Below are 25106 nucleotides of genomic sequence, written 5' to 3'. Positions count from 1 at the left end.
AAAAATTATATCAAGAGACTAGCAGTAGTTATAGTTACAGAAAACATAATAAATTATACCTACCTGGGCAGTAAGGCAACAATAGTTGATATGATAGTAGTCAAGTAAAACATGGGGTCACCCATTAACTTTTGCATTGTCCAGTAAGGGTTAGATGGAGGAAAGCACGTTGAACAAAAGGCATTGTACACCAAAGAAACAATAAAAAATAAAAGGATACTGAAGCCACATGCTGTCCAGTGGAGCCAGGTCTGAGAAAGAAAAGAGAAATAAAATGTTTTTTTCATGTTTGTTTTTTTAATGCTTTTTGCAAGGCAAATGGGGTTAAGTGGCTTGCCCAAGGTCACACAGCTAGGTAATTATTAAGTGTCTGAGACCGGATTTGAACCCAGGTACTCCTGACTCCAAGTCTGGTGCTTTATCCACTACGCCACCTAGCCGCCCCCTTTTTCATGTTTTCTTTTCAAAATGATTCAAAATGAACTTTGGTTTGACAAGCACGTTAACAATTATCAGTAATGACCTTAGTCCTGAGGGTCAACTACATAGATAGTCAGTATCTTTAGTGTCAATATGAGACAGGAACAAAGGGGAGAGGCAAAAAGAAGGAGGAGGATAGGGTATGATGATATAGGAAAATATGAAGAAAATCTAAAGATGTGTGAATGCAGAGTGGACAAAAGGCCCCTGATGGGGGAATACAGATTCACAAAAACTTTATTTTTTCCTATTTCTGGAAAGTGAAGATTAGTTGAAGATCATGTTGCATTCACATATACTATATTTTTAAATAGAAATAGTATTAAACTTAGGAAAACAAGTTCCTAGTTCATTAAAAGAAGGCAAAACAAAACATTGGTTGTATGGCTCTTACCCAGGTTTTGGTTTCAATGCCCAAATGCAATATGATGACAAAGAGAGCTATTGTCATGATGACAGTTCCCCAGGAAAATATATCAACATCAGAGTCATGATAGGCCTGCAAAAGAATAGTATTCTGAATACTTGTGGGGCTCTGGTAAAGGTAATTGGTATATATTGCAGAAAAAGACCAACTTAAAGAAATTAAATTCTTCTGTGTTTTGAGGGCAGGGGAAGTTAGTTAAAATTAAGTTCAGAATATAAAAAAAATAAATTTAAATTAAAAAAACCCAGAAAAACAAAGGAAAAAAAGGCCAACTTACAAAGTAAGGAATGAAAAAGCAAACCAGGCTTTGGTAGGCAGCATCAATCATGTTCATCCAAAACATATGGGGCTGATATTCCTACAAGAAAAAACAAAACAAAGGGAAACTGAGGGAGAAGCTGGGCACTGTCTAAAGAGTACTTCCTTTTACTAATGAATTCATATCTTAAAAGACCATGGAAAGAAAATGGAAAGAAGAGGTATGTAACAGGATGAATAAAAAAAGCATAACAAAAAAGGTCTATAAGAACAGAGTTATAATTGATAAAATTCAGAATAAGCTGAGGTTTGGGAAATAACTGGGCTAAAAGGATGACTTCAACATAACATATGTAAAGTGTGTTGCAAACTTTAAAAAGTCCTTTAGAAATGGTAGCTATTACTTATTTTGGAGGGAAGAAAGAAAGAACAAGAAGAGATTAGCCCACTGCTTTGGTGAATGGGGCAAAGATAAGCAAGAAGGGAGAGGGATAAGCAGAGAGAGAGAGAGAGAATGAGGACATTACTTTTCAACTCTTAGTTTTTGTTTTCTCTTCCAAGAAGAAGCATCTTTAGACTAGAAAGGACTGGTTGGAAATGGGTAACAGGGAGTTGATACTCAGAATAAGCAGAAAATCTGTAAGACAACATCTGCTCCTGATCAGTTCAAGTACCCAGGATCAGATGAACCAGATCTTCTGGTACTTAAAAAAAAACCCCTAGCAGATGTAATTGCAGAGCCACAATCAATGATGGTTGAAAGATTACTGCAAATAGGAAAAATACTACTGCAGGACTAGAGAAGGGCAAATGTTGAACTGATCTTCAAAAAACTGAAGAAAATGGAACCTGCCAAATACAATGGATTTGATTTTTATTTTGAGGAATTTTTTGTTTTTGGAATTTATTATTAAAAGGAAGGATAGCTTTAGAAAAAGAAGCCATGATCACAGACTCAGCATGATTTTGTCAAGAGGATGGGTCATGGCAACTTAACATTACTTCCTTTGCTGTAGAAATGTTTTAGATGGATATTAGTGAATCATTTGATCATTTCTGATGTTCTTGTAAGAACGATGAAGAGGTGCACGTCAGCCATTAACATAATCACCAATTTTGATTCTGAATTCATTGAAATATTCCTATTCTTAAAGAAAAACTACACTATGTTGAAGATTACATTGCATTCACATATACTATATTTTTAAATAGCAATAGTATTAAACTTAAGAAAACAAGCTACTAGTTCATTAAAAGAAGGCAAAACAAAACATTAGTTGTATGTCACATATGTATGTCACTCCCTTGCTTGAGTAAGTCTAGGAGTTTCCTATTATCTTTAGGATCCAAAACAAGCTTCCATGTTTTTCCACTTAAAACCCTTGACAACTTAGCTCCTACTTAGCTGAGCATTGACTCAGACAAACTGAGGCCTGGAAAAGACTTTAGCTTAAAAAGGCCAAGGTCTCCCACTGCATCTGAGGCCATCTCCAGTCATCCTGACCTATGTCTTGCCCCTGGATTCAGATAACCCTGGAGGAGAGAGTGAGACTGATGACTTTACACAGCTTTGCCTCACATAGATCCTTCACTTGCAAGCAAGATATCTCCTTCCTTTATTGGTCCTTTTCAAGATCCAAGGATGAACAACACTAAGAATATCTGGCCTTATAATAAATTATCCTTCCTTCATGAATTCTCCACATCACTGAAACATGATCTTGCTATTTCTTCTCAAAAAAATTCTGTCTCCCATCTGTTTTTTGCTTAGTTTGTTCCCCATGCCTGACATGCACTCCCTCCTATCCTCCAGTTTTTTTTAGAATCCCTAGTTTCCTTCAAAGTTCAGCTCAAGAACTGTCTCCTACATGAAGCCTTTCCTGATATCTTCCAGATATTGATGTCATGATCCTGATTGATTTGTTTTTATCTTAAAATTTTTGTTCAGTTGTTTTCAGTCATATCTGATTCTTTATGAACCAAATTTGGGGCTTTCTTGGCAGAGATACTGGAGTACTTTGCCATCGCTTTCTTCAGTTCATTTTGCAGATGAGGAAACTGATTAAGTGACTTGCCCAGGGTCACACTGCTGTCAAGTGTCTGAAGCCAGATCTGAACTCAGGAAGATGAGTCTTCTTGACTCCAGATCTGGCACTCTATCCACTGTGCCAACTAGCTGCCCACACTAATTTTGTATGTGCTTATTAATTTCTTGTCAATTGATTTGTTGAATCAAATCAAAATGTTTAATAATTATGATGAATAAGTATAAAGTATAAAGTCATATACTTGGCTACAACCTCCCCCATCCTCAAAAAAAACTCATTTGGAAAAGATAAGGGAGATTTTAGCAGGCTGCTCAGTACAAGTTAACAGAAGAAAGCTTAGACAATTTTCTGCTGCATTAAGAGAGAGATGGTGTTTAGGTCTTGGGAGGAAATTAGAGATATTGAGGGAATGTTTCATGCAAAAATAGGCTGATAAAAGATAAAAATTGTAGGGACTTAAGAGAATTAGAAAAGAAGAAGAGGAGGCAAAAATATATAGACCATTCACATCCAGAGAAAAGATTATGGACTCTGAATGCAGACTATTTGCACGTTTTAAAACTTATTTTAGGTTTTTTTAATTTTTCTAATTTTTCCCCTTTAGTTCTGATTATTCTTTCACAATATGAGTAATATGGAAATATATTAAACATTATTGTACATTATATACATACATATATATATATATATATATAAACTTCTATCAGATTACTTGCTGTCATGGAGAGAGAAGAAGGCATAGAAGGGGAGAGAGGTTGAAAAATGTGGAAATCAAAAGCTTACGAAAAGATGAATACCGAAAACTATCTTTGCATGTAATAAATAATTAAAATAAAATAACATTCCAGAGAGAACAACAACAGCAATAAAGAATATATAGAAGAACCATACAAGAAATATTTTAACATCACTGATAAAAAGATGGTGGGTTACTGATCTAGAGTCAGACATCTTGGAGAATGAAGTCAACTAGGCCTTAGGAAGATTGCTAACAATGGGGCTAGTGGAGGTGACTGATGGAATTCCAGCCAAACTATTTAAAATCCTAATTCAAGATTCTGCTAAAGTTTTGCACTCAATAATATGCCAGAAATTTTGGAAAACTCATTAATGGCCATTGAAATGGAAGACAAGTTTAAAGTCATAACCAAAAGAAGGGTAATAATAATGCCAAAGAATGTTCATATTTCTGAATAAGTGTATTCATTTCCCACACCAGCAAAATTATGCTTAAGATTCTGCAAATTAAGCTCCAGAAACATGTGAACTGAGAATTACCAGAAGAACAGTCTGGTTTTCAGAGGCAAAGGAACCAGAGACCAAATTGTCAACATTTGACGGATTATGGAAAAAGCCAGGTAGTTCCAGAAAACACATCTAGTTCAGCTTCAGTGACTACACTAAAACCTTTGACTGTGTAAATCACAACAAAATATGCCAAGTCTTCAAAGAGATGGGAGTACTAGATCATCTTACTTGTCTCCTGAGGAACTTGTATGTGGGCCAAGAAGCAACAGGGTAACCAAACATAGAAAACTGATTGGTTTAAGGTTGGAAAAGAAAGGAGTATGACAATGTAATATATCGATACTTTATTTGTTTAACTTATATTCAGAGTACAGCATGTGAAATGCCAGGCTGGATGAATCAAAAATTAAGAATTAAGGTTGCTGGGAGAAAGGTGAAAGAAGAGATTTTAAAAATCTGGTTTGAACCTTAATATAAAAAAAAAACAAATAAAATAAGATTTTTGGCAACTGGTCACTTCCTGGAAAATAGAGGGATAAGAAATGGAAGCAGTATCAGATTTCATATCTTTTGGTTCAAAATTCACTGAAGATGACAGTGATACTTGTTCTTTGGAATGAAAACTATGAGAAATCTGGACAGTTTACTAAAAAGCATATATCACCTTGCCAAAAAAGGAGTGTATACTCAAAGCTATAATTTTTCCAGTAGTAATGTATGGCCATAAGTTGGACTATATGAAAGTTGAACATCATAGAATCTATGCCTTTGAATTGTGGTGCTGGAGAAGACTCGAGTGTCCCTTGAACAGTAAGAAAGGTAAATCAGTCAATACTAAGAGAAATTAATTTAGACTATTTACTGGAAAGTCAAATGTTGAAGCTGAAGCTTAAATACATGAGAAGACATGACTCATTAGAAAAGACCCTGATGTTCAGAAAGACTGAGAGAAAAAGAAGGGGATGGCAGAGGATGAGATGGCTAAGATCATGGAGGCAATGAATTTGAGTTTGGACAGACTTTGGAAGATAAAGAAGGACTTGGTGTGCTATGATCCATGGGTCATGAAGAGTCAAATACTGCTGAATGACTGAACAACAAAAACAAGAAGTTATTTTGTATTTTTATTATAGATTTTCCTCCTTCCTGTCTACCCAACCAGACTTCTTGCTTTTCTTAAGTTCACATGTGAAGTATCATGTTAAACTTGGAAGCCATATTTTAGGAAGCATGCTAAAAAGTTGAAGAATACTTGAAGGAGGGTAAATAAAAGGATGGGGAATCAAGGTTAGGTCACAGAAAGACATGGTAAGGAGTTGAGGATGTTTGGGTTTGAGAAAGGGAAACTTGGATGAAAGTTGTGTTTAAGTATTTAAAGGGCTGCCATTTAAGAAGATGAAATTTCATCTGCCTTATTCCAGAAGTCAGAACTAGGAGAAATTGATAAATTGGAGTCACATTAGTCCCAAGGCCAGGAAAAACTTCCCAACAATTCAAACTCTACAAAAGCAGAATGGGATGCCTTAAGAGCTAGTGAATTCCCCCTCACTGGAGGTCTTGAGGAAAAAACTAGATGGTTACTTGCTACATAGATTGTAGGGGGTCCTTGCTGGACTAACTTCCCAGGTCTCTCCCAAACCTGAGGTTCAATGATCTTTAATGCATCAGTCTTGTCAGGTCACTTTCCTCCTCATAAGATTTTATACTTCCCTACTGCCCAATGGATAAAATAAATATTCTTTAGGCTGGTTTTCTAGATCCTCCGAGAGTTTAGCTCTAACCAACTTTTTCAACCCTATTTCTTAATACTCTTCTTTTTCTAAAAGTGCAACCTTTCTGGATTGCTCACTTTTCTCCCATTTTGTCCCATCAATTTTCATTTCTGTAAATTTTTACCACCTGCCAGCATGGACTTGCCTGGTATCTCTGGTCATTGAAGCTATTCTCTTCCCTTGAAGGTCCTTTCATGAACCCTTTCCTTAATTCCATTGTAAAAAGAGACTGTTTTCCTCATTTACTCTCTCCAGTTCCTGTTTACTCTCTTCTGTGTACTTTATCTTAAACCTATGTTGTATCATTTGCATGCATGTCTTATCCTTCCCACCCAAGATTATGAGCTTCCTAAACTAGGGCCTGTAACTTTCCTTTTGATATCCTTAGGACCTAGGGCAGTGCTTAATAAGTAAATCTTTGTTGAATTAATTAAGTAGCTATCAGTTAAATGAAGAAACAATTAAATTCAAACCAAAAGTATAAATAAAAGGACAATGTATAGGACCATTAGAGAATCTAGGGGCCATATTTAAGGCAGGTATATGGAACAATCCCTCAGTTATATGTGTATTTATATATGTAGACAATACTTTTATTTAATTCACCGTCATGGTGGGGATAGAGAAGATTCAAAAATTGAAAATTTATAGACTCATATTAAAGTACAGGTCTAACTGAGACCACTCAGTGTAAACAACTCCAAAGACAGATTTGCATAACCGTGTGTCTGGTAAAATTAGACATAAAGGGAAATGTTTTGTAATTTCTAGTTTAGCCCACTTCTTTACTTTAAGAATTGCTCACTTTAGAAATAAAAGATGATATCATAAGCCAATTAGGAGAACAAGGAATAGTTTATCTGCCAGATCTTTGGAAAGGGGAGCAGTTTATGACCAAAGAAGAGATAGAGAACATTATAAAATGTCAAGTGGTTAATTTTGGTTACTTTAAATTGAAAAGATTTTGCACAAATAAAACCAATGCAATCAAGATTAAAAGCAAGGAAGTTGGGAAACAATTTTTATAACTAATGTATCCTCAATGGATACATTATCAAAGGATATGAACAGGCAATTCTCAGATGAAGATTTTAAAGCTAATTATAGTCACATCATTATTAATTAGAGAAATGTAAAGTAAAACAAGTCTGAGGTACTATCTAATACCTATTAGATAGGTCAATATGTCTGAAAAAAGAAAATGATTAGTGAAAAGGGAAGGGAAGGGAAAACTGGAACACTGATGAATTGTTGGTGGAGTTGTGAACTGATCCAACATTTCTGGAGAACATTTTGGAATTATATCCAAAAGGGAAATTAAATTGTACATATCCTTTGATCCAGCAATACCACTACTAGGTCTGTATCCCAAAGACATTGAAAAACAGGGTAAAAAAATCCCACATGTACAAAAATATTTATAGCAGCTCTTTTCGAATTGGCAAAGAATTGGATATTGAGGGGATATTGGGGAATGGTTGAACAAACTGTGGTGTATGTAGGTGATGGAACACTATTGTTCTATAAGAAATCATGAAGGACAGGATTTCAGAATAACCTGGAAAGACTTGCATGAATTAATATTGAATGAAGTGAACAGAACCAGAAGAACATTATACACACTAATATGATCAACTATGATGGACTCATTCATTTTAGCAGTACAATAATCAAAGACAATTCTAAAAGACTTGTGATGGAAAATACCATCTGTATCCAAAGAAGGAAGTGTGGAGTTTAAATACAGACGAAAGCTTATTATCTTCAATTTTTAAAAGTTGTGTTAGATATTATTAGATTTTTTCCATTTCAATTTGATTCTTCTTTCACAACATGATTAATATGGATCTAAGTTTAGCATGGTTATACATGTACAGTCTATATTAGATTGCTTTCTGGCAGAGGGAGGGAAGAGAGGGAGAAAGAAAAATGTAAAACTCAAAACCTAAAAAAAAATGATTGTTGAAAAGTACTGTTGCATGTACTTGTATAAATAAATAAATATTTTTCCTGCCAAAAAAAAAAGAATTGATGGATTTGTACAGCTGCAGGTACTTATCCCATATTAATCCCTAGCATTAAGTTCCAGTGGGAAGTGAGTTTTCTAACCAAACTTTTCTTAGCTAAAAGTCAATGGTTTTTCTTGGCTTCCATCCAAATTCAATAAGAGAAGAATTAGCTATTCTATAGGCAAGCCCACTTTATTTGAGATTCAATGTAACCTTCAATCAATTCATAGCCTCTCATCCTAGATGGAGAAATCAGTTTCTGAAGCTGGTTATTTCTCAAATGTGAATAGAGAACATATCTATAAATACAATGATGCTGAAACTATCTCTCAATGTTATAAATCTAGTGAGGACTCAAATCAGTACTCATTGCTGATGTCTGACTAGTATGTTTGGGTCCTCAGCATGGGATGAACCAAAGGGTCCCATTGCTTATTTTCACCATAATCAATTATATGGGTGTGTGTGTATATATATGTATATATATATATATATATATATATATATATATATATATATATGTGTGTGTGTGTGTGTGTGTGTTTACACACATGCATACATAGATATAAATTTGTATTTTAAAATACATGGTTATATATAGCAAAACTATTTTCCTTTAGTGCAAATGTACCCTGGGATATATTAATTAGTACTGGGAAGATTAACTCTGCAAAGGAAATAATGTGTTTCACCGAATCAACAGACATGTTCTTTGCACTATTATTATTTCTAAAATAACTGCAGAATTCCAAGAAGGGTGTGAAATGCAAAACACTCCCAGGACAAGAATGCTTTATTAAAGCCTTCTCTCTTTCATTTGGATATTAAGATGGGTCTGTGGTCACATTGGTGCACCTATTCCTTCTACCAGTGCAGACCTTGCTATTTTGATGTCCCATAAATATCTCAAGGTTGTCATGTCCACAAACAGAATTTATTTTTTCCCCACATACTGGTCTTTTCCCAAATGCTTCTCTTTTCTCTCAAAGGCACTGCTATTCTTCCAGTTTTTCAGGCTAGTAATCTCATCATTATCTTAACCTCTTCATTGTCCCTCATTGCTCATATCCAATTAACTGATGAATCTTACTGTTTTTACCCCTACAGCATCACTCACATAGCTACTACTTTAGTTGGGCCCTCTCACCTATTATTTTAACACTCTCTTAAGTGGGCTACTTCACTCCAGCCCATCACACATTTCTGCCAAAGTGCTTTTTAAAAAAATGTAAGTCTGATGTAACTCCCCATTTAGCAAAGAACAACGACTTCCCATTACCTTTAGGATGAAATATAAACTGACTGTTAAGTTTTTGAAAGCTCCTTAAAATCTAGTCCTAACCTATCTTTCCAGTCAAACAAAATTGATCACCAGATAATGTGATAATCCTGTACATTTTCCTTTTTAGTTTTACCTTTGGTTTGAAACCAATTGCTTGGTTTTTTTTGTTTGTTTTTTTAGTTTTTGCAAGGCAATGGGGTTAAGTGACAGGTAATTATTAAGTGTCTAAGGCTGCATTTGAACTTAGATGCTCCTGACTCTAGGGCTGGTGCTCTATTCACTGCACCACCTAGCTGCCCCCAATTGCTTGTTAATTCAACAGATAGCTACAGTGAGCATTCAAAGGCTGCCTTTCCTAGTCCTCAAATGAAGTGCACCACCTCTTTGTACCAGCGACCCTCCTTGCCTGGCATGTACTTCTTATTCACTTCTGTTTCCTTGAGTCTTCTTTCTTCAAGACAAAAATCAAACACTACTTCCTACACAGTCTTTCTAGATACCTCAACTGTTATTCCCCCTTTCCCCAAATAACTCATATTGAACTATTTTGTATTTATTTGTATTTATTCTCCATATTTTTATGTGTCCTTGTCTCCTTTATTGGAAGCTACATTGGAGAGTAAGGATACAATTCCTGATATGCAGTTGGTGCTTAATGAACCCTTACTGATTAATGGTTCTTAGCCCTATGTTTCTATAAATAGTTGATAGGGGATCTATTGAATATAGTAAAGACTTTTCATTTATTTATGATTAACTCTGTCCATCTGCCAACTCTCACTCCTGCGACATGATGAAGTAATCTCATTTTCTGTTCATATATTTATAATATCTTTTCACCATTTTGCATGCATTTTATGGTTTATAATCTTCTGCTAACTAACATGCATTTTCTGTATTATCTTTTGGGTCACTTGCAAATCTGAATCTAAGACCTTGTCATTTCATAATTCAAAGCTGAATAGAGAACAGCAGTAGGGGAATATTATTATTAAAGCATGGAGTGTTTGTGGGAATACTTCTATCATCCCCTGAAAAAAATGTTTGTCGCCTTACTTTGCATAATACATGATTTCAAAAAGCAATACTTAGAGAAGAAATTCATTATTGATCTCTGCCAGAAAGTCAGCAGATATTTATGGGAGTATAAAGGAAAATGAGCTGTGCGAATCCAGAGTCATTTTCACTCTAATGTTCTAACCAACCAATCTGTTGTAGTGCCTTATTGGACTGATCAACCACAATCAAACATATCATACCCTAACTCCAACAAAGTGATGTCATTGATCTTTGGAAACAAAGGACAAACAACAAACAAAACATGGAAGCATACAAAGTAGGGGGAATGGGTGTTTGAATTTTGAAATAATTATTGAGCATTATCTAAAATTTGTTCAAATTGTCTCTAAATATTGGCATTCAAAATTCCAGGTGACTTTGAAAAGTTAACAATCTTTTAAAGCTTGGAATCTGTTCAAAGTGAGAAAAGAAGCTATTAATTCAAGGGTAAAGAGAGCAGAGACAGATAAATAAATACATGCACACGGGTGTGCAAGCATAGATATTAATCAATGGGTTTGGAAGAGAAAAGAAAATTTTGGACAGTTCAAAGGGAAAACAAGATAAAAACACTAAAAATTATTCCTTGTCCTTCAAAAGGAGATGGGACTGTGTCTCAAAGATAAAATACAACATAGCCACTTCTTCAGAGAGAGAAATTAAATTGATGTCCAGCTTCTTAAAGTTTGCATCTGGATACAGACTTGCAGATGGTTGAAAAAAATGTATAAGTCCTCAAAATCATTCTTTGGTCTACCAAGTCTCTATTGGCCACATTTACATTCACCAGATCCATGTTGCTCTTCTCATAGCTATTCCCACATCCTCCTCCAGGTTCCATATTATTAGGTACAAGCATCTGTCTGTCTACAGTAAATACACTCAGAGACACCCTGTTAGACATAGCTTCCCCTGAAAATCAAATAAAATGGGATTGTAAAGAGAGAAGTATGGTCAAGTCTGGTGGAAAAAGGACTCTGCATAAATGAAAAGTTTGAATTTTAGAACTTAAACCAATAAGGTATGTTTCTCAGGAGAAACCCTTAAGAAATATGCATCAGTGGCTCTGTAAAAGTGATTTGTTAAGAATAAATAAGGATTTGAAGTTTATGGACATATTTGAATTAATGAAGTGGGACTGTATACTAAATTTCTTTTAGGTTCACTGTCTACTTATCCTAGGACTTTCAGTTCTGGTTTCTGTTATGTTTTGGGTATGAGATCCAGTGCTAACTTTCATGATTGTTTTTTAACACAGTACAACATTAAATAAACAATCTCTTTCCCTTCTCCCCCATATAGCTACATTTTATAGATAGTCAATTTTATGTTGTATCCCCCCATTAGAATGTGAGCTCTTGGAGGGAAGAAACAATGTTTTTACCTATCTTTGTATCCTATGTTGTCTGGGATATAGTTAGAGTTTAAGAACGGAGTGATTTCATGTGTGTGGTTATGTCCATGAAGAGAGTATTTCTATAGAAACCAAGCCCTTTCTCAAAACAAGAGACAGAGAGGGCAGAGAAGGTAAGACATAGGAGTGTGGGTTTACCTCCATGTTCTGTCCACTTTTGTAGAGCTGAGGTACAGCAACCAGTATTTCAGCTGGAATATCTTTATCGAGCACCCCAGTAATTAATTGGGGAAGTGATGAAAACAATAAATTAAAGAAGATCAAAAACCACTGATCAATCATGGAAGATCCAGAGAATCCACAGAAAAACTGGTACCAAAATAGAAGGGCCACAAACATCTGCAGGCAAAAGAGAAGGATATGTTTTTGATTAACAAGAAAGCAGACAACTTTTTTCAGTTATTAATAATATTTTTATCAAGCATCTTTAAAACCTTCCCAGGGATAAAAAGTAAAGTATAAAACACCATGGGCAAATAAAGGAAGCCACTCACTATCCACAGGGGAATGAGAGAGCATAGCCTTCTAAAATGAATAGCAATGGAAAAATAGAGGCAATTAGGAGAGGTGGAGATCTTTGTTACTAAATAGTAACTGATTATTTCAGCAAGAATAAATGACACTGGCATTAATGCTATTCCATTAGATAAGGACATTGGAAGAAATGTATTCTATATATTTATAACAATCCAATAATTTTTATTAATACTTTAATAATTCAAGGATATGTAGTTTCACTGTCTACACCTTCTATTGACCTAGATGCCTACTCCATTATAACTTTAGAAACTGTCTTTTAAGAATTTCCTAAGAAAAAAATGTTACCTGAAACTAACATAGTGGTGTATCTCTCTGAACTAAGCAAGGTGATCCTTAGACAAGAGCAAAATTGTCTCTTCTCTGATTGGAATTTGAAGCTTTTTGAGCTTGGTTGACCTTTCTAGAACTGGTTCTTAACTGGTCTAACCTTCTAAAACTCATATTCACCTCCATGACAGAAGGGTCATACAAATCTTATGGTTACAAAGTATTTTTATATAACTTTCTGAGAGCCTCACTATATTCCTGTGAGATAGGAAGGAAAATAGCTTATTCTGATAAATTGACCAAAGCATTTATTTCAACTTTAACTTGACCATATTCTTGATCCTTTTTCTTCTTTCTTAACTTAGATTTTTCCTTTGACTCAACCTCTTTAAGTTAAGGTTTTTTTCATAATTGTAATGAAAAGAGGTCTAACATCTTAAGAGTAATGACAGTTGAGTTCAAACTCCAGCTCTGACACTCACTTATTCATATGAGCCTTGACAAGTGATCATGACTACCTGTTTGAGCATTTGTAAAATAATCCTTGCAGTACCCATTTCATAGATCTATGAAGGAAAGTTTTAGATAATTCTTAAAAGACTCTAGAAATATTTCCATATTGTAACAACAGGCAAACATCACTGCTAAGACTCTACTCAAATTAATTTTCTTTTTTGGGGTGATTGGGGTGGGGGTATGGAATCAATAGGAAGGAAAAGAAACCTCATTTTGTTAAAATGTTGATTTCAAGGATTATTAAGTGGAATACTGATGCATATTATAAAATAATATTTTGTAAATATTTGTAAATATTATATATATATATATGCCCTCTATAATTCCATATCATTGATAATTATCTCAGTGCACAGGGAAAGCATTGAGAAAAAGAGGTTGAGAAAGAGGAATCTTAGATAGGGAAATCTGATTAGAGAGGCAGCAATTTGAATTAGAAATACATGAACCTGAAGTCAGAAAACTTAGACTTTCTCCTTCTGTTTCTTCTAACTCAATAGTCATATAACCTTGGACAAATCATTTAAATTATGGTTCCTGGTTTCTTCATCTCTGAAGTGAAGAAAAAAAGATTCACTTTGTCTCCTTCACTGAGGTGGTTTAAGTATCAAATCAAAGAAATGTTCATGAATGCTTTGAAAAATTATATGTTCTATATAAAAAGTAAGTTATTATAATAAAGAATATGCAATGAGATGCCATTCAAAAAGACATGCTGAACAAAAGATATGTGGTAGAGTAATTAATAATAATAATAATAACAACAATGATTGCTAGCATTTATATTTACTTTAAGGTTTGCAGAACATTGTACTTTACAGATATTCTCATTGTATCCTCCTAACAATTCTGGGAGAAATGTGCTATTATTATACATATTTTACAAATGAAGAAATTTAGATAGACATAAATAAGTGACTTGCTCAGGCTACATAGCTTATAGCTAATAAACTTCTGTGACAGGAATTCAGAGATTCTAGACTCTAAATCCCTTGAACCACCTGGAGACTGAATAAGATAGAACATAACCCACTGATACCTATAAAATGCAAACAAATTTTAAAAATCCCATCAAATGGGCTTCAGTGTTTTGGGTAGATCTTTCATGGAGGATTTATGAGAGGATATAGGTAAGAATTTCATAGGATGAAAAACTGTCTGAGCTTCCATCCATACAATTGGAGGGATGACTAGTTCAGCGAAGAACTGCAGTAAATTCATCTTCAAAACTCATTTTGACCAATAGCTTAAATTTCCTAGTTCCAAAACACTAACCTAGCCTATATTGCTAAGTGGTTGCAAAATAGATGAATTTTGATTTCATCTTTCTTTTTTCTTCTTCTTCTCCTTATTTTCCCTTCCTCTCTATTCCCTCCCCTTTCTTTCAACATATTAATGAACCATTTATTGAGGAGAAAAAGAGGTAAAGCAGGAACCTGGATAATTGAGAATTTTCTCTAGTACCAAAAAACCTCCTTTGTTGCTATGGAAACTTTTCTCTTCTGCTCCTTTCTGGAAAGGGAAGCCAGCCTATTTCTGAAACTAATGAATTCCTCATTTTAGGAGGCAGAGAAGTTACCCTTGAACTCCTCAAGTCCATTAAGCACTTGTTAACAAAAGTCACTAAAATATATAAAGAAGAAAATACACCTAGTTCTTCCCCCCCCCCTTCCTGTCATCCCCTCTGAATAGAACATTTGTCTTGTGTGGGAGAAGGTAGAAGAGGAGTTAAGCCTTTATTTGTAAATTAAATATTATAGGCTTTATCTTACAATGACAGTGAACTTTTAATTATGTATTCTAGAATGTTAGGTCTGTAAAGGGCCTTAGAGGTCATCTGGAATGATACAAATGAGGACACTGAGGCCAGAGAGCTGCATGTCACATAGCAGTGGTTTTGAGAATCCTAGTCAAGAGCTCCAATAACCATCTAATTTTTCTCTTTCTGAGAGGTTTCAAGATGAATTTACATTTTAGAAGCACATAGTAGGTATGCAATAAAAATTTGCTGAATTACTGAAATAGACGAATAAATGAGCAGCCACTGCTAAGTGACACAAAGATGCTCTAAGGAAACAGAAAACTCATCTGAATTAATTTTTAGGACCAAACATTTCAAATTAGACATGCCCTGTTTGTTGAATAGCTCTTACAGTCATCTGCTTGAATAAATGTGGAAAAATGTAGAGGAAAGCACAGGAAAAAGTTTATTCCCAAGCATCAATGAGAAAAAATTAAGACTCTAAATAGCATGGCATACTGAAAAGAGGACTGGCTTTGGAGACTGATGGGCCTGACCTTGAATCCCAGCTCAAGCTTCTTACTTACTGTGTGACACTGAATAAGACACATCATCTCTTTCTGAAGTAGGGGGTTAGGGGTATAATGACTAGTTTTCTCTTTTGTGAAATGGTTAGGAAAGAAGACTTCTGGGGTGACACTGACCTCCAAATCTATGATCCTCTTTACTGATAGCTGTTTGGAGTAGGTATAAGAGATTGTAAAATGAAATTAGGTAAAGAGAAAAGCATCCATTTAAAGAGAAAAGCATCTATTCACCCTTTCTCCAATAATACAGAGATCCTGACATCACCTCTTCATGTCAGCTAGATTTATATGAAAGGTATTGAAGGAAGAAACCTTTGTGAAGACAGTACTTCTTTTCCATCACTTAATTTTCACATTCAACAACAAGTATTATCTGACTTTGTACTAGGTCTACCTAGCTTGTGGGTGACAGCAAGCTTTCTTTCAGTTGTCATTTTCTTGCTTACAAACCAGTTTTTATGTTGTGACTTAATCTATATTTCACATGAAATAAACACGGGAGGCATTCAGAATCCTTTGAGAATCAAGCTAAACTCCTACCGCATTTTTGTAGAAGAAATATAGCACCATGTTAGCAAGTCGGGAGTAGCACCAATGTCCATGAACAAGCAGAAGTTTCTCCAATTGTCGGAACCTTGGGACTGCAAAGTCACTAGCCATCACCGCCTTGAAAAGGAAAGAATCAAAATTGATACTGATTAATCATGTCTACTTTATGTCTCCAACATGGAAACTTCACTTCTTTACTTTTTTTTTTGGACCTATGGTTTCATTAGTGAAGGAATGTCCCAACCAGAGCACATGGAAAACTTCTCTAAAACTTGAGTTGTCTGGGACAATGACTGATTAAGTGGCTTGAGCAGGTTCACATAGTTAGTATGTGTCACATTCTGAATCCAAGGCAACTATGAGCTACTTTTAAATGCTGTTTCTATGCAGAAGTCTTCTTCTTTTTTGACATCTGTGAGAATCTAATTAGTAAAAGTTGATTTTCTTAGTACTACTAATAACTGAACTATTACTAAATTACTTTAGAAAAAAGAGGTATAGGGAAAAGTGAATTCTAACCACTGTATTGTCTAATGAAAAACAGATTCCTGCAAGAGGCAAATAAAACCTATGGCCCAAATTACATAATTAAGAAATATGATAAATACTTTTTAAAGTATTACTTTATTCAAAGAAAAAATGTTGGGCAAAGAAGAAAAACATTATTTTCAGAGTTTCTTTAAGCAACCAAATATATCCAAAAGAAGCAAATTTGTTCATGTTATTCAATTACTTTGATATGTCTAGTTATCCTATTGAAATAAAAAGTAAAGCATGTTTTTCTATATGGAGAAGACTCTTTTCTCATGGCTAAGATGTATGCTTCATGCTGGTTTTTTAATAGTGATGATGGGTTCATATAGTTATAGAATCTTAGCACTGGAAAGGCACTTTGAGGTCATTTAGTAACCAGAAGTTCTTAACCTAGAGTCTTTCTTTTATGGAGGCAATTATTTCATCATAATTGATTTACTTTGTAATCATGTGTATTTTATGCATTTAAAAAGATTCTGATACAAAAAATAGGAAAAAAGATAAAAAGAAAGGTTTAAAACTCTTTAGTCCAGCTCTCTCATTTAGGCATGAGGATATCACATGACAAAGGTCTCAAAGTCAACCAGTGGCCAAAATGGGAATAGAGCACAGGTCTCTGGATACCTGGTCAACAGATATCACTTGTAACTGAATGTTGTACTATTCAGGCACCCATTTGGGTCTAGCCTTACATTCCATCATGGCAACATTGACTTCTGTTTGAAGCTAACATTTTAATCATGAATAGAAAACTTTGCAAAAGTGTCATATCCTAAACAACTAAGTTAATTGCTGCTGACAAAACGTGCTATAGTTCCTTATTCTGAAACAAGGTAAGTGTAATCCTCTTTTGTCTAAATTTATTAAACATGCCCAATAGAATGAATTTCTTCATTTAAATAACAATCAAAATGAAATTTAAAAAAAAAGGAAGGAAAAACTAAATCCTTAAAAGGCCACAGCACTCTGGAAAGTCAATTTAAATTTTTATATTTTAACTGATTCTATTTTCTTCAGCTATGTTCAGGGGAGGAGAACAAGTATGCCCCTGTGTAAAAAAGAATAAAAAAAAATTTCCTTCTATTCAACCCCAAAAGGTCTATTTTCCCTCTAGCTTATACCCTCTTGACAGCTGTAGGTACCATAGAAAAACTTGGTTATATGGTTTTCAAGACAGGAATTATATATACTTTCCCAGTCAAAGTAAGGTTACATTAATATTTTCAAATTCAGTCAAATGTCAAAAAGTTTAAAAATAACCTGGAAGTCTAAACTTTGAATGTTTGGGAATTTTCCCATGATGGTACTTCTTTGAATGGTAGGAAAGTCTACTGACCAACTTATCCAGAGCATCAACCAATTCAGAGGTTCATCTGTGATCCCTACACATTCCAGTCAACTCTCTAAGATTGTGAGTAATTCAAAATCTCAGAGAGCACACAAATTTTTGATACTGCCTTCTCTTTTAAGATTTATTAGAGTTTGTTTGCTTTCCTGTTCATGTTCTCCCTAGTCTACAGTAAATGTAATCTGACTTCCCTGAGGACAAATCAAAGATAACAATAGGTCACTCTATGACCTGGCTTTTTGGTGGAGGAAGTTGTTCTAGGACTGAGACTTTCCAAGATAATAATCTGCATGTGGAATCAGTACAGTGTGATGAACTCTCAGGAGACATGGATTCAGGCTTTGCTACTAACTGGCTGCATAATAATCTTGGACTAATTTTTCGTGCTTGCTTGAATGAACTTGGGTTTGCTTGACTGTCAGTCAGCCAGCATCTATTAAGGTATGTACTAGATACTATGCTAAGTAAAAGACACAAAGAAAAATAAAACAATGCTCTTCAAAAACAGGAATTCTCAAGCTCTAGAAGAGAGACAAGGTGCCAACAACTTTGTCCTCCACCCTTCCCCACCACACACTAAGTTGGGGAATAGCCTGAGAGGGAGGGCACTAAGATTAAGAAGGAAAGACTTCTTTCAAAGGGTAGGACTTTCTCTGAGACATGAAAGAAGCAAGGAGGTGGAGATGTAGAAGAGGACACATGTTCTACACACAGCAGACAAAAAAGCTCAATTAGGAAATGTAGGAGCTTGCTTAGTGGACATCAAGGAAATCACTGCCATTAGATGACAGTGTATGTGAAAGGAAGTAAGATGTACAAAGACTGGAAAGGTAAAAAAGGCCAAGGTTATGAAGAGCTTTGAAGGTTAAACAGAGAATTTTATATAAGATCCTGAAAGTAATAGGGAGTCACTTGAGCTGATTAAATTGGGAGGGTTATATGGTCAGACCTATATTTTATGGGAACAGCTAGTTGGTTGAGTGAATAGAGAGCACAGGATCTGGAGTCAGAAAGATCTGAGTTCAAATCCAGCCTTAGACTTATATTAGTTGTGTGATCCTGGACAAGTCATTTAACCCCATTTGTCTCAGTTTCCTCATCTTAAAATGGGCTGGAGAAAGAAATGGAAAACAACTCCAATATCTTTGCCAAGAAAACTCCAAATGGAATCACAAAGAGTCAGATATAACCAAAATAACCAAACACAACAAAAACAACACTTTCAGAAGATCAGTTTAACGGATGACTGGAGTGTGGATTGGTGGGAGAAGAAACTTGTGGCTGGGAGAGCCTAAGCAAGTAGGCCACTGAACTAGATGTGAGGTTATAAGGACTTGCATTAGGGTGGTGGCAATGTTAGAGAAGAGAAATGAGATATTACTAAGGTTGAAATGCAGAACTTTACAAATAATAAAATAAGAGGATGGGGGGGAGAAACAGAGTATATCGTGGAGGATGATACCTAGATGGCAAGCCTGAGTGACTAGGAGGATGGTGGTACCTTAAGTACAGTAATAGGAAAGTTAGGAAGGGGGTACTAGAGGGAATTCCAAGATCCCTCGAGCTCTAATTACTTCAATATTTTAAATAACCAAGAGCTGACAATGATTCTACTTCTTAAACACTAAAACAATAATATATTTTCTGTTTTTAATAGCTTTACAAATGCTGAGGTGACAAAAATAGTATCAGCTTCATACAGTGGAAAGAGGCTTCAATATAGAGTCAAAATGCTTCTCATTTGACCTAGGTACCTTAATCAAGAAGGTGTCCCTTCCAGTTCTGTCATATGATTCTATAAGCTCATTATAATTGATGACAATGAAATCAGGCAATCCTTTAGGTCAAACAAATCTTTAAATAAGTCAAAGTAGCAAGTAGTCTTCTTTGTGTGTCACATTTTCAAATCATTACTCTGGTCCCAGGAATGCTAAATATATCTCCAAAGGAAGAGCTATAATTTAGAAAGAAAGCCTTCCTTTAGAATAGTCCATTGTACAGTAACACATATAGATAGATAGTTTTCCTTTTGTACAGGATAAGGTTGGGAATGGAATCTGTGATGCCATGGGTATATCAAGTTTCCAGATGTGGAAATCTCTTCTTCCAATATAGATCAGCACCCTTACTGAAACTTAATAGTTTGAAGAGAGTTGCTCAGAGCATTTGTTCAGCCAATCTATGTCAGAGGTGGAGTTTGAACTCAGGACTTTCTAAGAGTACTTTAGTTAACATACCTTCTTGCCTCTCATGTACTTTTGTATATTTATGGAAAATATGCAAATTGGAAAATTGTTAACTATGTCAATATTTTGTATTTCTTATGTCTTATAGTTAGCCTAACAGGAAAGTCAGTTTATTTTATTGGGGGGGGGCTATATTTGAGAAGAAATGCAAATTGTCATTTGAACTCATTTGGACAAAATTAAATAGAGAAGCCTATAGAATGCTTACAATGGTTTCTTCAATTGTCCCCTTGTCAAGAAGTAATCTTTTTAGAGCAAAAGCATCATAGACAATCCCTTGGTTAATTGTTTCCTTAGAAATAACCATCAAAGATATTACCTGCATGCCTTCCTGACCAGAGATTCCCACACCAACATCAGCAACTTGGATCATGCTGACATCATTGGCTCCATCACCTGAAAATAAAAAAAAAGGCAGAACTATTTGAAACTAGATCTGGTTATGAAAGTAAATATGCAAAACATTCCTTACTTTAGAGCAATTCTCTTCCTGGATGATAATAAGATTCTTTCTAAAGATGATACTCCATAGATGAGATAAGTGGGATTTCTTTGCAAATGATAAATGCTTCAAAATTAAATATTGGTCTGGTATCTCTTCAGATAATGGCATAATATAAAAATAATGTGGCATTGTCTTAAGCATTATTGGACCTGAGTGACCTTAAGAATATAAAAAAAATATGTCTTTAAATCATGGAATCTTAGAGAAAGAAGTGATTAGTGGTCATCTATTCTAATTCAACCTTTGTTGTTGCTGTTAAGTCATTTTCAGTTGTTGTTTGACTCTTTGTGACCCCATTATTTTGACAGGTTTTTCTTGACCAATATACTGAATTGGTTTGCCATTTCCTTCTCCAGCTAATTTTAGAGATGAGGAACTGAGGAAAAGAGGAATCTCACAGCTAGTAAGCGACTAAGGCTAGATTTGAACTTAGCAAGATGAGTTTTCCTGATTTTAGACCCAATACTCTATCTACTATGTCAACTTGGTGCCCAACTATAACCTCTTTAAGGAGGTAATCATCCAATCTATACTGGAAGACATCCAATAATGGATACCCCACTACTCTGAGACAGCATACTATAATTTTGAGCAGTTTTAGTTATCTGAATGTCTTTTTTTTTGCTTTTTTACTTTGAGTGATAATCTATCATACTATCACTTTCATTTACTGATCCTTGTTTTTCCCCTTTGCAGTAACAGAATTGTCTACACTTTCTTCCATGTGACAAATTTTAGTGTATCTGAAGACATTCAATACATCTCTTTTAAGTTTTTTCTTCTTATTTAACATATCCTACTTCCTCATTATACTTTACATGACATTTCTAGATTCTCTATTGTCCTTGTAAATCTTTGGACACTCTCTAGTTTATTGCATCACTTAAAACATTGTAGCCATGATTGAACACACAACACTATAGACACAGTAAGACCAAGAAAGGATTCATCAGGATTATTATGCCTTTTGATCTGTACTTTACATGTCAATGGAAAAAGCATGGTATGGTGGGAGAAGTTCTAGATTTTGAACTCTTCTTAAAATAATGCTTTTAAATGCATAATATAAAATGCACAGAAAAATATTATATTGAAATAATTATTAAAATATTTCTTTAACAGACCCTAAGTAACAATACCTTGATTTAGTTTAAGCCTCTCATTATACAGATGAAAAAATTGAGAACAAGCAAGGTTAACGGGTTGATCAATGAATTATGACTTAAGTGTTAGAACTCTCAGAAAATTTATGGAACTTTACATTCTTTAGAAATCAGTTTAAGTGATAGGATCAACTATCTACCAACCACAATTCTCTTCCTCTTTCTTGCCACTCCTCACTATAGATTAAGCTAGTTTTACCCCTCCAAAAAAGAACAAAACTGTCCCCAGTATTTGATTGGCCTGGTGGACTAAGGCTTAAATTGTGCCATCTTTGAAACAGTTTCTTGGTGGTCTCTGGCCTTATAGATCCACCCACATAGAGTCTGGGTGTTTCAGACTTGGCAGCTATCCGGAAAAATTGGAAAGAGACACCATAATGTACCCTGTTGACCAGATGGCTTCCATATGGAGGCAAGGCAAGGGTGGGTCAGCTATCCAAATTAAGTTCTGTAGTATTGAATAGCCTTTCTATGCCATGATTAACTGTTGAATGGCCTATGTATGTTTTCTTTTGTTCTAAAATGAAACAGGGTACGAGCATGAGTCAGGCTCAGAGTTAGAAAATGACTCAGCCAAAGTCACACAATTAATAAGTAGCAGAATTGGGAATGGAGGCTGGGTCTTCCAAATACAACTGAGAATTCATAGAAGACAGGGAGGGGGACTGGCTTACTTCCAGTAGTTCTAGTTCATTAGCATCTTCCAGAGCTTAGGTTTCATGGGTCTAGCTTCGAGAGTTCCACAGAACCCTATGGTCCCATGGTGAGTCACCTCTATGGTGCCAGGAGACAATTTGCAAAGTTAATGAAAGATATTGCTATCAATAGAAGTCCAAGAAGCCTCTCTGAAATTTTTGCTCAAGGGCTCAGAAGACAAATTCCCTCCATTGCATATGATTATCACCAGGTTCCTACTTTGTAGCATTAACTCAGCTATTACTACATCCACTCCAAGTAGGTATTAAAGTGCTGCATTTTCTTTTAAAAGTCTTGTCTCTTAGTGGTCACGATCCTGACCATAGTGAGTAGGGAGAAGCAATGATGTATTCTTTAACCTTAACTATGAAATCCTAGGGTCAGCACCCAAAAAAATACTCATTTTGTAATAACAGGATACTCATCTGATGGTGATAATACTAATAGGCAGATATGGATTTCTGATTTATTTCTAATACTTGCAAAAAGTGTGATGGTTTCTGTGCTTCTAAGTGATCACTGAGGATATTACATTTCAATCTCAAGATTTCTTTAGAATATGACTCATATCACTATGGAGACCAGCTTGTTTGATCTTTAGAAATCAGCTTTTCCCCATGAAACTTTCTTTTGCTAAAAAAAGAAAATAAAATGAAAATTATCACTTAAAATGTTGAGATGAAAGTTTAGAATTGAAAGAGATCATAGTACATTTCCCTTATTTTACAGGTGACGAAATTGAGACCCCAAAGTGACTTGCTCAACCTTATCCAGAGGTACTAGTGAATATAAACCCAGTATCTGATTCTCTGGCTATCTACTTGCTAGTCACCTTGCCTTCAACCAGGAACCATGACCTGGAGGCTTTAAAGTTTCAGTTCCATAATTTCTTTCCTGCTAGGGTCTGTGACTTCAGGTTATGCTTTGTTTTACTTCTCAGAGTCAAGCCATCTACCCACTAATCATCATCTTGCTGCTGTGATTAGTTTCCCTTTAGTTCTGGAAGCAAGATCAGATAAATTTTTCCACTGTTCCTTGAATACTGGGTATATTCATTTCTCTTTGACCCTAACTCACTATCCTGGTAATATTCTGGATTAAAGCATCCTACCCTGGCCACTATTCCCCTAAATGTATTTGTCTCCTATTAGAGTTAAGATTCTTGAAGGCAAGGAAAAGTACATGGTAAATGCATGGCAAATTTTGTTTTGTTAATTCATTGAAATTTAAAAATTACAAGTTACCAAGACAAGATTTAGTCTCATGTTAGGAAGACTGGAATGTTTTAAGGAGTATCACCCATCTCATCTCAAATTAATTGGATGAAATTTCACCATTTGGGCTAATACTGTGCTCTCCAAAAAAGGAGCAAGATATCTTGATGGTAATAAACTCAAATAGGTCTGTCCTCCCAAAAACTTTGAATTTGATTTCCTAGAGAGAAAAGACCTTTTTAAAGGGGAAGAAGAATGAAAGAATGTTTTGAAACATGCATCTGGAAAGGAAGAATGAGTAATTGGGAAGGAAAGACAGCCAGAGAGCAGCAGGGATTATGAATATTTGGGGGTCAGGAGGAAAAACAGAACCCCAAGATATATACATATATATGTATACATACACACACACACACACACACACACATATATATATATATGTATATATATACATATATATATATATATATATATATATATATATATATATATGTAGCCTGGTAACTTGTCTAATTCTGATTTTTCCTGGGTTTAGTCTTATCCAAAAGTAAGGAAATATGTCTGAGATTTAAGTGACTTGGATGAGGGCATATAGGCAATAAGTGATAATGCCATTCACAGATACTTTATCTATAGTATCTACAACCTGCCCTGACTTGATAATAGGCAGCTGGATGATCAAATGGATAAAGAGCTGAAGTCAGGAAGACCTAAAGTCAAATGCGGCCTCAGATAATTGACACATAACTAGCTATGTGACTTTGGGCAAGTCACTTAAGTTCTATCAGTCTCAGTTTACTTGTGTGTAAAATGAGAATAACAATTGCACCTTCATCCCGGGGTTATAGTAAGGATAAATAGAGATAATATTTGTCAAGTACTCTGAAAACCTGGAAACATTATTAATTGTTATTTAAGTTCTACATTCTATTTTATTACTAGCATATTAACATATTCTGATAGCTCTTGCTACTACTGTATTTCATATATTTTATGTGTTCAAAATCCTATCTGGATTTTTTGATCATGAAATGGAGGTTTCCTTGAACAGCCAGGGGCTAATACACTTAAGTGGTATAATTAAGTCTTCGAATATAAGTGAATGGGAACACCATTCTTGCTTGAACAACATTCAGTGTCTATATGATTAAAGATTTAGCCTCCTTGCAATGAACATTTTACCACAACCCATAACAATTTCTC

At 35.0% G+C, this 25106-nt stretch overlaps 1 protein-coding gene across 1 annotated transcript in view; it reads right to left on the bottom strand.

The window, feature by feature from the left end:
* Positions 1-25106, bottom strand: part of LOC141504807 (phospholipid-transporting ATPase VA-like) — a 74209-nt gene that overhangs the window by 4238 nt on the left and 44865 nt on the right. Inside the window, exons 14-19 of the mRNA XM_074210114.1 lie at positions 20645-20721; positions 16189-16314; positions 12136-12336; positions 1185-1265; positions 875-979; positions 64-251 (exon numbers count right to left, since the gene is read on the bottom strand). Coding sequence (XP_074066215.1) covers positions 64-251; positions 875-979; positions 1185-1265; positions 12136-12336; positions 16189-16314; positions 20645-20721 — 778 coding nt within the window. The remainder of the gene's footprint in view (positions 1-63; positions 252-874; positions 980-1184; positions 1266-12135; positions 12337-16188; positions 16315-20644; positions 20722-25106) is intronic.

This window comes from Macrotis lagotis, chromosome 1, assembly GCF_037893015.1.
Source record: "Macrotis lagotis isolate mMagLag1 chromosome 1, bilby.v1.9.chrom.fasta, whole genome shotgun sequence".
Taxonomy (NCBI): domain Eukaryota; kingdom Metazoa; phylum Chordata; class Mammalia; order Peramelemorphia; family Peramelidae; genus Macrotis; species Macrotis lagotis.
This window is presented reverse-complemented; position numbering and strand designations above follow the sequence as displayed.